This window comes from Argiope bruennichi, chromosome 3 (assembly GCF_947563725.1).
Source record: "Argiope bruennichi chromosome 3, qqArgBrue1.1, whole genome shotgun sequence".
Classification (NCBI taxonomy): Eukaryota; Metazoa; Arthropoda; class Arachnida; order Araneae; family Araneidae; genus Argiope; species Argiope bruennichi.
Window position 1 is genome coordinate 127,198,743 of NC_079153.1, and position 15,386 is coordinate 127,214,128.

Consider the following 15,386-nt stretch of genomic DNA (forward strand, 5'->3'; position numbering starts at 1 on the left):
TTCTGACACGATGAGATCTAAAACATGGAAATACGCCAAAACCTCGCATTCGAAACATTTTACTTTACTTTCAATTATGATATTTTCGTTACACTTCTTTTACGAGATAGTATAAAGGTTTTGTTTAATATTTGTAACTTACATAAGGAGGAAAAAAAGAGGGAAGTTAAGTATCACAAAAATAGTTTATCTAGATAGCTAAATGTTTAACAATTCTATGATGCCTTGAATCCTAATTCTATTAAGTTGGTTCACATTTTCAATAAACAAAACACGTGTGTAAGACTGTCTATAAAATAAGCTGATATCAATATTGATAAGAGCTCTATAAAATAAGATGATATCAATATTGATAAAATTACTAATCGATATACTCAGCTTTGTTCGGGATTATCCCTCTCATTACTAGTCCCGTCAGACCACGATGGACTGGTGGTAAGATCTCGGCTTCGGAAACAGAAGATTTCAGTTTCGAGACCCGATTCTACCGAAGAAACGTCGTGAAAATTGGTCTAGTGCACGTTAAACGTCTTGGCCGAACGTCCTCCCGCTGGCGTGGCGTGGTGTGGAGAGTGGGATGCCAGCTCAGGTGCCGTCCTCGTCATCTGACCGAGGTTCAAAATTACGAGATATTTCCCAAAATAGCACTAATGTTGCTTTAAAACGGGACGTTAATTTAACTAAACTACTAATTCTGGCAGGCAGGTTCTATACTGATGGGATGGTTTCTGTTTCAAGCGAGAAGTGTGGAATGTAGAGCGAATCATCATCAAGGAAGAGAAATGGTTTCAGGGGTGAAATGTCAGCTATTTAATATTTCATAATGATGAACCCCTCACAGGATATTTTAAGAAGTTTACGAAAAGGCAATAAATTTCTGTTCGTGTGAAAATAAACATAAAAAAATATTTGCAAATTCATAATAATGAATCTTTTATGCACAACAGTAATTTACTGCAGCAGTGGCAAAGTGAATGGGAAAAGGAAAAAGTTAAAGATGGCCTACAAATTAATTTGGGTTGATATTGCAGTGACAAAATATTAATGTATTTATTCCAATTCCAAAAATTAAATTTCTTTAACCACTTTAACACAGGTGTTATATTCTTCTTGCACCCCTTAACAATAGGAATTTTACTGAAACACAAGACGACATACAAAAATATTTATTAATCTTTTAAAAATCTGTTAAATCAAAGAACACAAAATTGTGTTCCTCAAAGAAAATCACAGACAAAATATATTTACATAAAAATATTTGAACAAATAATTAAGTATTATTTCAATAAATAAGATCAGAAAACGTAGATCAAGGCACATTAGGCTAAAGTCACTCTTTTAACATTCTCTACCAAAGATGTTACTGCTTCACCACTTAAAACATTCTTGAAATCTTTAAACCTAGAACAAGAATTCATATTAAAATTTACAGAATAAATTATAGACATAAAAATGTAATTTTTTTTAAACTAACAAACAATAATTTAAACAACAAACATAATTTTTTTTAATTATTAGAAAAAGACCAAAAATAACAAAGATATTTGGCATTAGAAATCAATAATTAAATCATTTGAAAAGTTTTTCATAACTTCAATAAATGCAACAAAAAGTAAATTTTCTAAAATTATTTTGTATTTTTAGCCTTTAATTTATAAATCTCAAAGTTGTCATAAATATTATGGATCCTTGGAATCATTTTTTTTTCATAAATTCGTAGCCAGATAAGAAATTAATTAAATTATTTAAATGAGTATTTTTTCTGAAAATATTAAAATAGTGTTTTGTCATTGAAAATACACAAGTGTATAAAATTTCAAAGTTTTAGCCCAACAGGAAGTAAGTAGAAACTTGATTACAATAATCCTCTACAACAATCAATCAGTTAAGTTAAAAGAGTAGGAAACATAGAATTCTTTGTCAACAAAAACACAAGTTTAAAATGAAAAACTTCTATCAGTGAAGAATCATTTTTTTTCTCAATTTATTTACTTATATGTCATAAGTTTCTCACTCAAACAAGTAGTTAATTTAAAAATGATAGTATAAAGCATTAGAATTATCTCGGCAAATTTTTAAAACATTTTATTTACTATGGAATAATTAATAAAAGATGTAATAAGAGATCATTAAAGTGTGATATAAAAGTTAAGTAGCTTGTAAAAGTGACTTATCATTGTTATACAAAATACTACCAAATTTTTTTAGTTGAAATTTCTGGCATTTTAAAGTAAATAATTTTTGTTTTACCATGATGATGCTTAAATCTTCTAATAAGCCTGCACAAATGTAAAAAACATTTTCCCCTTTCTCATTAACAGCTAATTCAAAATAAATAAACAACTATTCAAGCACTCATTTGAGGCCTTGCTTAATACTTTTTCCTCTACCTCATTTTATTTAGATTTCCATCAAAATATCTTTTTAAATAGAAAAACCTTATTTTAGAATTTCACTTCAAAATTGTTTCATACTTTTGTAAACAACTTAATGAAAAAAATACTTACACTGTTTCATAGCGCAATCTCTCTTGTGGTGAAACGGAAGGTTTCATATCATCCAAAATATTTAATAAGTGTCTCTGACTAATCAGAATATCAAGAACGCTGCTACGACTATTTGAGCTCCTTCTTTCAATAATACCACAGTAGTTTTCTTTGATAACAGAGACCTTAGAAGTAACATAAAGATAAATAAAAATATTAAATGAACATGTTACTACAAAATTTATAACCCAAATAATTCTGATAACATTCTTTTGTTAAACTTAACATATTCACACAAGAAAAGAATTTCATAAATTTTTCAAATAATAATATTTTCTTTAAAAGAAGTTTGACTCTTCTACAAATAAAAATGATCGAGTTATAAGACTTCGAACAACACTTGTTTAGACAATTTAAACAAGTGAATTCTGCATTTTCAAGAAATCTTTTCAGCAACGTAAAATCATATGAAATTTGAAATTATACATTAGCATATCAGTAGATTTACATTTTTTTCAATTGTTTGGCATAATAATTACACTAAAGAAAACTTATTACTATCAGCCATTTAACAACTTTATATATGAAACATTATAAATAGGGATTGCAATACTGGACCAAAATTTCAATACCAATATTCGGTATTTTTTAGATCTTAATATCGGGATACCGGTTTTAATACCGGTATTAGAAATTTTAGAAAAAGAAAGAAAACACAGGTGTTTCTTTGTTGTATTTGCCAGTTTTATTAGAGAGTGTAAATAGCACAAAAAATAATTTGTAACTTATCAATTATAACAGTATATAAAGAATCACAAAAAAGTAAAAAAACATCTTATTTATTTAAATCACAAAAAAAGTGTAAATATCACTATTCAGTCTGTGGTACTATGACAAATTTTTGAAATGTGATCTTAAAAAACATAATGCATTCATTGTACTGTCATTAAGCCTGAAAAGTAATTTTGTATAAAAATGACCAGCTGTCGAAAACGCTCTTTCGGCATCTACACTAGTTGGTGGTACTGTTAGCAATGCGCAATATACTTTTTGTAAGTATTTACCTCTAAATCCCTCATCTTCAAATAAATCAATTTCTCGTCGGATGGTTTTGGATAAATCTGATTTCTGTATTGTATTTTGGGTTCGTTGAAATTTTTTTATTTATCACAAATTCTAATTTTTGTTCAAGAGACAATTCCTTTTCACTATCGACATTAATGTCATCATAATCTTCGATAATTGAACTGGGAGGTAGGTTTGTGGGTAAAAGATTTTACGAAAATTTACTCTAAACTTAATCAGATTTGAAATGGTTATTTTCTTTTCTTCTTTTTCATTTTCATTTTTAAAATCATTATAATTATGTAAATACCTTCAGACATCTTCTATTTCGTTATTCCTTTCTTCTGTGCGATTTTTCAATGTAATATATAATTCTTCAGATAGTGATTGTGCTGTTCTTTAAGTGACTGCAACATGAAATTGATTGTTGCATTAGCTGTTAGTAAATTAGAATCTCTCCAACATAATGCCTCAATAGTCAGTTTTATTGGAAGTAGAGCTGATATAGTTCTGGATATTAAGTCGAATTCACTATCTGAAAAATTAATTTACAGGTTTAAGTCGATTATTGTTTTTTGGATTGGATTTCTCAGTTTCAAAAATCGTTCCATCATTAGGAGTAAACTGTTCTAACGTGTTTTATAATCTAGTATTAACATATATTCTGTTTTATTTTCAGTTAGTATATATTTTAGTAATATATAATTTTTTATAGGGAAACGTTTAAATATCTTAACAATTTTTCGAACTTAATAAATTATAGGAAGCAATTCTTGATGTTTAATATTTCATCCTCATTAGCAATATCTTCTTCAAAAATTACATTGTCATTGTCAATATCATTCTCACTCTTACTCTGTTCAAAGTTGGAATCCGAAGTTTCTATATCCACAGTATTTGGATTCTTCTGTTCTTTATTTTTTTGGTGTAATACATCTATTATTCCTAATTGAATTCCATGTGCATAGCACAATTGCTGATTTGCACCAATCAACTTTCCAACTTTTTTCATAACTGTTGCTCCATCAGTTGTTATGGATGCAATATCTTCTTTCGGGGATAATCCACGTTTCGCTAATTTCAATTGAAGCAATTAATTAAGCCATTAATTAGCTAATTTCGCCCGTTAGGGAGACATAAAAACAAAAACGTACACTATTTTGCTATGTTCGCGATCCCTGAACATATAGTGGAGACAATTTAAAAATTTTTTAGTAAATACCGAAAAACCGGTATTTAAACTTGTGAATACCGGTATTACAAAATTGTACAAATGGCTCAAAATACCGGTATTCGGTATCATGGTATACCGGTATTGCAATCCCTAATTATAAGTACACAAAAAATAATTACAGCTACAAATGTGTCACTTATAGCAAATGAAAAATCAGTCCATTTAAAATATTCATTAGCAAGCAATGAATAAGTATCAAATAGCAAAAAAAATGCAACTGGAATGAAAAGTCTTGATATTTACTAATTTAATCAGAAAAAAGTTTAAAATGTCACACTGAACTGCAAAACAATTGAAATGAAGCACTAAAGTTAATTGTTGAATATTTTTGTTTAAAAATATATAAACAAAATTGTAATATTTTATAATATAATGTTGGAAATAACTGAATAGAAATAAATAAAAGAAAAAATAGCATCAAAAACAAGTCAACCATTTTATAGTTTTAAGACTTGATTCAAGGTAAAAACCTTTTCCAAACCTAACATTTCAACATTCAAACATCTAGAATTTTTTAAAAATACTAAGAAAAACATAGGAATGATGAAAAGTAATAATAAATAATTAACAATATCTACACTACAAAAATAAATTTGAGAAAAGAATTAGCAATAAAAAAACAAAAATTATTGCAAAATCAAGGTTTATCCATGCTTTACTAAAATAATTTTTAAAGAACAAAATAATTAAATAATTTAAATAAAAAATATTTAAAGTTTAAAATAAACAATTTTTGAATTAAATTTTAAAAAACTGCAAATAGCTCTCACTTCTTGTACTATCTTTTGTCCATCTTCGTAAGTAGGCACAGCCAATCCATCTTGTATAGTAGGCATGTAGAGTAACTTGTCACTTGCATTAGAATAGGTCATATCATCAGAACTTGTTGAGTATCGCCCTATAGAGAAATAAATGATCTTTAATTAATCCAATCATAAAATAACGAAAATAAATAAAGTAATCCCAAAATACTGAATATCTACAGATCATTTTTTTCCCCACTAAAATCTTCAAATTTCAACAAAAAACAATTTATGCATATTTAATCAAATTTTTATAATTTGAAAAATTTATCATAAAACGTAACCAATGTCATCCCAAAAGTGATCTTTGCCTATAGCAAGAAAAAAGAACAATCAGTATTAATAAATATAAAAATTTATTTTTGAAAAACACATTTTATACTTTAAAACTTACTGTTTGAGAAACTTTGTGTATCATGTAGCGCCTCTATATTAGCGGAATAAAGCAATGCTTGTAAATCAGCACCCGAGAAATGTTCAGTTTTGGAGGCAATATAGTCCATATCAACATCATAACTCATAGATAACTTTGATGAAAGACAATGCAAAATTTCTAACCTCTCATCCTAAAAAAATAAAAAGTGTTGAATTAGACACTTTTATGTTATTTACAATAACAAAAAATTATTATTAAGTATTTTTTTAAAATTTATTCCAATATTAAGTAATCTTTTCTTCCTAAATTCAAATTAAAAATAAATCATCTTAAAAAATAATACTTTAATTTTTTTTACTATAAAATTAAATGCTAGCAAAGTGAGAAATTTTGTAATCTACCTTATCAGGTAGAGGACAAAGCAGGCATTTGTCTAAACGTCCAGGTCTAAGTAAGGCAGGATCTATTAATTCTGGACGGCTGGATGCAGCAATGACATGAACACCTGTAAATTAAATAATAATAAAAGTAAATATGCAATAACGAAAAAAAAAATGACAAAAATAAAATACATAGTTATTCTTACAAAAAAGAGTAGAGAGGATTTTATCCTAAAGTTCTAGATAAAAATTCACGCTATATTAAATCAGTATTTAATCAATTATGAAATATCAGTATTCCATAACTATAAAAATAAATGAAAAAAAAACTTATGATAAAAACAGGCAAAAATACCTATTTGATGACATCATTGTTCAAATATATCATTCTTGCTTTTCATGGTGCCTCCTGTATGCAAACTCAATCAATCAAAAAATTCTAATAAATAATTTTGAATAACTTATTTGTTTTAAAATTGTCTATCAATATTAATATTCCCTAAACAAAAAAAGAAAGAAAATTTTATGTAGTTATATTTAAGAGTCCCCCTCTTTTTTTACTGTGAATTTAACCACAATTTATACAAATTTTTGTTTAGAAAAATAAGTTGAAGAAGCAAATAAGAATGCAATTTATAAATCTTGAAAAACAAATTTCTAAGGAGAGTGTTTAGTATACTATATAATAAACTGGATACTTTTTATCAATTTAAGTTTATTTATATTTAAAATATTTACTGAAAAATGACTTAGAATATCTTTGAAATACAACATCCTCCTTATAAAACCAATTATAGATAATATAAAGACTAACAGCACAAATAAAAAAAATACCCTCTAATGATTCAACTCCATCCAGTTGTGTTAATAATTGATTTACTACTCGGTCAGTAACACCAGTACTGTCATGGCCACGTCTAGTGAAAAGAAAATAATTTAAAATTGTAATTAACAAAAAATTAATAATTATTTAAATGTTTATAAATAAGCAAAAAAAAAAAAAAACTTATTAAACATAGCATATCACAGAGATTAAGAATTTTTTTTTAAGAATTATAAAATAAAACTTATAAACAAATCAATATAGGACTTTAGCTACAGAAAAGCAAAAGGTTGATGTATTATTACATTATAACATTTAATATATTAAATTAGGTGAACTAAAATTTTTAAGAAAGAAAAAAAGGCAAAATAAAAACATTTTCAACAATTAAACTAGCACAAATAATTGTTAATAAAATATTCACCTAGGTGCTATGGAATCAAATTCATCAAAGAAAAGTATACAAGGTCTAGCAGAAGATGCTCTGAAAAAGAATTATTATTGCATTTCTAAGTAAAATAAAATTTGAAAGTACGAATTTTCAACAGATTTCATAATATCTTTAATATACAGATGACATTAGAAATAATGAAAATAAATAGTAATTACAAAGGCTAAATTCATTTACAGAAAATTATTTTGCAAAGGAACAACAAAACAATACTACTTTCACACTAGATAGTTTATAATCTTAGCCTTAGAAAATATATTTTCTTTTCTATATCGTTTCTTTGCCTCTCCCTTTTTTCTTTGAAACATACTGATATTAAAACACAGATCAATTCTCCTTTATCATAAAGTAACACAAATCACTATCATGTTCAATTATAAGTTACTCGATAACACTGATTCAGTCATTAAAAATAATAATAATTAATTCGTCACTAAGAAATAAATATATGTCTCCAAAATCTGCTTCAAATACAATTCAGAACAAGTTCAACATTACATTCACCATCATTTAACTAGCCAATTTTGGATAATCAATATAAAAAATATTTTATATATGATGATGATTTTTTCTTAAGTTATTATTCAGATGTGAATAGACATAATCAAGAGTAAATCAACAGTTAGGATTCAATTTACAGTTTTAAAATTATAAAAAGAAATCACACCTCTTAAAAAGATCACGGATGGCTTGTTCACTAGCACCTATGTATTTAGACAAAAGTTCAGGTCCCTAGAGAAATAAAATTTTTATTTCATTTTTTTTTTTCCTAATTTATATACTAACTTAAAAATATCAATATATAAGGCATGTCATCTCAGAATAAAATAAACTTTTTTTTTAATAATTAAATCATTACAATTCTAACCTGTATTAATATATGTTAAAGATATTGCTAAAAGAAATACATACTTTTATGCTAATGAAATTAAGACCACATTCATTAGCAATTACACCAGCTAATAGTGTCTTTCCAGTACCTGGAGCTCCATATAATAAAATATTTGTTTGAGGTTTTAAATTATAGTTCTTAAAAATCGGCTTGTACTGAAAGTAACAAAAATATAATTATAAGTAATAGTTTAAAAATAAGTTTAATACATTTAGAAATTGTATAGCATCTCAAGTGAATTTTTTACATATCAAATTAGTAACCAAATCCATACATCAATAAGAAATATGGAAATATATTGATTAAAAATCTACCTAATCAATGTTATCAACTTCCATCTTACATATGAATCATGTTTCTCTTCTACTTCATTCATAGTAAGAGTTGAAAATTATACACATTCCACATAGGCAATGTGTTATATAATTTCACAGGGTAATAAAACTTGTTTATTTGTAGCTAAATATTTTAAAACTGATTTTTGACTAAATTTGGTGCATTGATTTCAAATATCAAGACAGTTTATCTCCATTAGCTTTACTTTTAAGATATTTAAAGTAACAAAATTAAAAACATTTAAAATTCTAGCAAGTTATTCTAACATTTAAAATTCTAGAGCAAGTCATTCTTCAAACAGAAGAATTAATGAGGAAAAAAAAGTGACGAGGGAAGGGAAGGGGAAGAATATTAGCATTCATTCTTACACAGAAATTCTCATAATGAATAAAAAAACAATACAGTACACTCCCGAGTATCCGGCTACCGTACTATCTGGCCTAATTTTCTTTTTTCGTAATTAAATGAGGAAGGCAAAGTGTCTATTAAGTTATCTATTAAGGACTTTAAAAACCTACCAACTGTAAGTTTTGAATCTTATCTTAAGGTTACCTTTTCATATCTGGGCAATCTTTTATAAGTGTAAAATAAAATCAGCTTGTGCCAATTTCCTAAAGAAATTACCTTCCATTTATATTAATTTTTTTTAATGTTTCCTGCATTTAAGTTATTGTTATTCATTATTATTATTATTTATAGGGGATTATAGAATTTATGTTAAAATGTGAACAGTTTATATCCTTTAACTTACTTTTTCTCTAATAAATTCTTGAAACATACAGTACAGTATATAAACTACCAGTACAGAGCCTTCTATTTTAATTTGATTTCTATTACCATTCTATTTCCATTACCGGCAACTGCTTCTATGATTCATTGAGATATATGGAGGGCTTTATACTCAGTAAGAAATAGAGAAAATAAGTATTATAACAGTGACCATTGGTATAAAAACTTTGTCTCCAGGTATTGGTGGGTAAAGAAATGAATTCATGGGCTTTTTTGTTATTTGGCCAGTCCTTCCACCACATTAGGTCGGATACTCAGGAGTGTACTGTATTCACAACTTTGGTCACGAAAAAAATTAAGTTTACCATCAATGGTAAATTTGTGTGCAATTTATAAGCAATTATATAGCCCTTGGTCAAAAAGAGGATTCAAGAAATCTTTTTGCTTCTTTAGACTATGACATAGTAGAACCAAACAACATAATTCGATAATAAAAGAATGATCTATCAGAGACAGCATGATTGCTGGAGGGAAAAATTTAATAAGTGAAGTTTTAATTCAATATGTTAACTAATAAATTCATTAAAATCATACTTTTTTTTCAGTATTTAAAATTTAAAATCATTTTAAAATATCCTTGATGTAAAATGTATGTAAACCTTTTTAGGGGAGGGAAGGAATGTAATATTTTGAAAGGAGATATTTTATTTCAAAACTATTTATAAAGATAAAATTGTTAAACGTGAACTCACAATGCACAAAACTGTAAATCTCATCACATAAGAAAATTGATTACACTAATTTACTTTGCTATTTATTTAAAATCTCTATTTTAAATTTCGAAATGGCACAAAATCAGTAGATTGATAATGGCAAACATTTGTATATAGATATAGCTGCACTATAAGCAACTTAAAGTTAGTATTGCAATGTTTTTTCTTTGGCAAATTTAAAAAACTAAACCAAAATACAGAAATTTTGATAAATTTAAAATTGAGATTAAATGAAAATAACAAATTTTAATAATTAAATATCAGTTTATTGCATCCAGTTCATTCCTTTCTAATCTCTGAAGTTATTGAGGTAAAAACACTTCACAAATTTTAATATTTGCAGTCTTCAAAATAAATAATAGTTCATTTATACATTTTATAAATGAACTATTATTTAAATAGCTATATGTTATAGAAATTAAAACATCTACATACATTTTGGATCTACATGCAGAAAAAACTGCTGAGAAACTTGAGAAAACAGTGGCTTTTTTATATAGGAAAAAATACATTTCATTCTCAAAGAAAATTATATTCTACCAACTTATTGCTTTCCATAATTTTCCCTAAAGCATTTTTCATATACTATACATTAAAATAAAATTTAAAAAATATCTTACAGAATTTAGTTCTACCTCTTCTGAAAATATTTCAGTAAAATTTTGAAGACATCAAAACAATAATGTGTGATCAAAATTTCAGATTTATTTTAAATTTTACATTTTAAACAAATACAGAAAAGTAACAATTAATTTTCCAACAGTAAACTTAAGGGAGATTATTGATGTACAAATTATAACCCACTTAGGGGTTTTATTAGAGCTACCATATATTAAAAAAAAAGTAGTAAAATAATTTAAAATATTAGTACAATCAATAAAATTTAGTTCAAGAGAGAATATGAGGAATTTCTAGAAATGCATTAGCAGTTTTGTTCAATGAATTAGGATTAAATAATTACTAAATTATATTTTTTGTGTCTTTATTGATTTTTATAAAAAATTATGCTAGCAAGCACAAATTTTTATTGTGGAGAAAACACTCATAAAAAATTTTCCAAATTCCAGAGTTAAATCTTGATATTCTCTTAAAAAAGAAATGGTAATAATAGATTTAAATGTCATTTATATAATTATAGATAAAAATAAAATAAGCAAAAAAGAAAGAAAATTTGGCTAAAAAGCACAAAAGATAAATTTATCAAACAGAAGAGAACAAATAGCTCTAACCTGTTTCAACACCAATAAAATTGAAAAACCATTCTTTAAATAATCAGCTCTAAGATAAATAATAGATATCATTACCTCATTATCATACAATGAAACTGCATACCTTAACTGGCCACATGATAATTTGTTGTATAGTTTTCTTAACTTCTTTCAAACCTCCAACATCATTCCAAGTCTTGTGATCATGCACTTGTAAAGGAATGCCTCGTAAAGAAGAGGGGACATATCCCTCTAAAGCCATTTGAAAGTCTTCAACATTCAGAATTATTTCAGATAAGCCTGGGGCATTGGCTGATAAAAGAAATCATACACACAAATTTTAAACTTTTAAATAAAAAAAGAAAAGAAATCAATTAATCATCATAAACTAATTTTTTATATATCAAAAGAATATTTTTTAAAAACTTGACAAGTTTATTAAAATAATAGAAGATTGAAATTTAATTTTATACATCTTCTCTTTGGCAGATACAATCAAATGATGTATGATAATATTTGATACATTTGATGATGCTTGGTAATATTGTTACACATACATTGCTTTAAAAAGAATAAACAGTACATACCAAATAAAGTACAATTTAACTGTGAAAATAAATACCATTTGCATTGAATATTGATAAGATTATAATAAATTTCAGAAATTATATAACAGAGCAAATATTTGGAAGAATATTATTCTTTTAATTAAAATTTTTTAAAAAATCTTTCTGTTGCAGATTGAATAGTTTCAAACTGGCAAAAAATGTTAATTAAAATATTTCTTTTAATTTAATCATTATTAACATTTATAGATTTGATAAACATTTCTATGTAATGTATAAAACAAAAAAGCATTACAAAAAATATTAAAAAAATTTCTAAAAAAAATAGGGGTTTTCATTGTAATAAGAGGGTATATGCTACTTATGTAAAGAGTTCCAATTAATAAAAATATAAATCTTAGAAATTTTAAATAAGGTATTTAATCCCTGAAAAAAGAACCCCTTTATAAAAAAAATAATAGATGTGCTAATTAATTTCATTTTCACATGAAAAACAATATTCAGTAAACTCTTGCCAAGAGCTCATTTACATAATGCAATTCTTTCCTCTCCACTTCTTTGACAGAATGTGAAATAATTACTACATATATGATGCCTTTTGATTTTAGATTCCTCCTAAGAGATATGAATGATTTTAGCTAAAAATATTTATAGATAGCTATATAGCCATATTTTAATAAAAATAAATTTATTGCTATGTAAAAAAAAAAAGAAAAAACTGCACACATGCATCTTCAATCATACAATAGCTTAATTATTTCTGTTCAATCTGTCCAAAGGCAGAATTTCATCGTACTTGTTCAGATACAAGACATTAACAGAAGTGGGCTACAATTTTAAGGACTTTCTATAAATTGAAATTGAATTCAAAGAATTAATTAAAAAATGACAAATGAAGAATTGGTTGATTTCATTATTAAATGATATGGAAAACAGAAATTCAGAGTCTATAATTTACAAGAAGTTTGCAAATTGACTTTTAAAAAAAGCTTGAGAACTGTATGGATTAATGACAAGGAAACTTCAGAGTTTCTTAATGAAAAACTTTTCTTCATTAAAAAACTCTACATTTCTTACCATGACATTTTAATAAGTTGCATGAAAATATGATTTTATATTATATATATATATATACACATCATGAGATTTCTTATTAAGCACTTGTTAAATCCTTTCAATCAGCATTTGTGTCACTTTTCCTTTTAAATTTAAACATATTTATATTTGTTTCAATTATGTGTATTGTTTTTAAAAATTTGAAAGATATTTAAACTGTTTTTCCACAGAAAGTTAATTTTTTAGAACGTGGTTCTACTGTGTATGGAATAACCCTGTATATGGCAAGAGTTTACTGTACATAAAAGTTATTTAGCATATCATTATTTTATTGAGATTACTTTACTGAGAATAGCAAAGTAATGTTTTACCCATTCTAACCCAAGCAGCATGAGTGGCTCTGTCAACTAAAGAATCTAAATCTTGAGCGACATATCCTTCTGTTTTAGTAGCAATATTCCTCCAGTCTACTACATCAACTGTTTTCTCAGATATATGACTTTTACTGAGAACTAGTGATCTTAAAATCTCCTGTCTTTGTTCCTGAAATTATACATTAAACCTTCAGAAAATGTTCACAATTCTTATTTCAAATATAATTAATTTTAAATCAAACTTGATTAACACAGAGAAAGAATATATAAAAAAAATTAAATGAGAGCAAAATGCTGAATCAAAAGTTTGATTACACAACTACATTATTAATACTTACAATGTTCGGAGGCTGGATTTCTATAATGGTGTTGAACATATGACGGCCTTTTGTATTGACAAGTGTTGGATGAAGGGAATGTGTGGATTGAGAGGTCACAATTACTGCTACTCGCCCATTGGAGAAACTGATTTTCTTCACCACATGGATAAAACCTATATATATAATTAAGAAATATCATTATAACAGAATTGATGAACAGTTTACTGTATCTTAATTTGCTCTTAATATTAAATGAATAATGAAAACAAGATACTAAACTGATAAATTCTGAAAATGATTAACATCATATTAAGGATACAGAGGGATATATTTATTTAATATTAAACCATTCACAACACAGTACAAAGTAACAATTTTTAGGCTAAAGTTCAGTAACAATATCATGCTAATGAATAACAAATATACTAATGAACTCAGCAGAATTAAAGCTAAAAAATTTTAAGCAAAATGCAAGCATAAAAAAATGATTCATTAAAATTTCTTCTTTCCACTCTTAAAATCTGTTAACAACTGAAAATACTATCAAGAAAACCAAATTATATTCCCTCAGAAAACAAATATATCAAAATTAAAACTCCAAAAAAAAATTTTAAAAATACAAATGATTCCACCAACAGTCCTCAATACAGAGCCCATTGCAGAATACTATGAAGAATGTATTCAAATTAAAATGGCATAACATTTTAATTTCAGATCATTATATTCTTAAAATTTAAGAAACAACAGAAAGAGGAGTATTGCATTATACTCAATATTTTTAGTAAAATCTATGTATTTTCTTTCCTTATCTACAATGAGTAACATATAGAAAGTTTATTAAACTATTGTTAAGTTTTGACTCTCACAAAATACATGTAATTTTTTGCAGTATTAAAAAAATTAATATAAAGTATGAAACTATAAACATAGTTATGTCCTTATTCTCTGCTCTTACATATAATTTGAAGAGAAATCATTGATACGACATTTTGTTTATATTTTTTAAAAATAAAATAATCACGATAAATCTTTTGTTAAGAAAATTAAATGATTAAAAAAGTGAAATGACAGTTAATTGATTAAATTTAATGTTTACCATTGACTTATTCTACATATTTTTTTTTTAATATAACATTTGTGGATTTTTCTAAAATTATTTCCCTTAAAATATAAAAAGCAAGATTATTAACCCTTATCGTGGCAAAATTGCTTTTTGGAAAAAAAGCAAAAAAAAAAAAAAAAATGTATATAGGTAATTTCTTTATATATATTTTATTATATTTTTATAAAGTTTATTATATTTTTATATATTATAAATATAATATTATAAAGTAGTATATTTTTATAAAGTTGTATGTATGGTATACTATGCAAAATGAACATAAGGGTTAAATTTCTCCTAAAATGAAATTCATCAAAATAAACAAAAGAATCTCTAGACATTCAAGTAATTTTTTAACATAATTCATTTAAAATTCATTCATTCACTCATTCATTTACACATATAATAATAT

At 25.7% G+C, this 15,386-nt stretch overlaps 1 protein-coding gene across 1 annotated transcript in view; it reads right to left on the reverse strand.

Annotated features, from left to right (window-relative positions):
- Positions 1–1,150: 1,150 nt before the first annotated feature.
- The window catches only part of LOC129963672 (peroxisomal ATPase PEX1-like), a 28,260-nt gene continuing 14,024 nt past the window's right edge, over positions 1,151–15,386 (reverse strand). Inside the window, exons 11-22 of the mRNA XM_056078168.1 lie at positions 13,891–14,045; positions 13,550–13,721; positions 11,681–11,868; positions 8,531–8,665; positions 8,286–8,350; positions 7,592–7,651; positions 7,179–7,261; positions 6,366–6,469; positions 5,983–6,154; positions 5,556–5,683; positions 2,508–2,671; positions 1,151–1,401 (exon numbers count right to left, since the gene is read on the reverse strand). Of these exons, the coding sequence (XP_055934143.1) occupies positions 1,320–1,401; positions 2,508–2,671; positions 5,556–5,683; positions 5,983–6,154; positions 6,366–6,469; positions 7,179–7,261; positions 7,592–7,651; positions 8,286–8,350; positions 8,531–8,665; positions 11,681–11,868; positions 13,550–13,721; positions 13,891–14,045 (1,508 nt within the window). The 3' untranslated portion in view covers positions 1,151–1,319. The remainder of the gene's footprint in view (positions 1,402–2,507; positions 2,672–5,555; positions 5,684–5,982; positions 6,155–6,365; positions 6,470–7,178; positions 7,262–7,591; positions 7,652–8,285; positions 8,351–8,530; positions 8,666–11,680; positions 11,869–13,549; positions 13,722–13,890; positions 14,046–15,386) is intronic.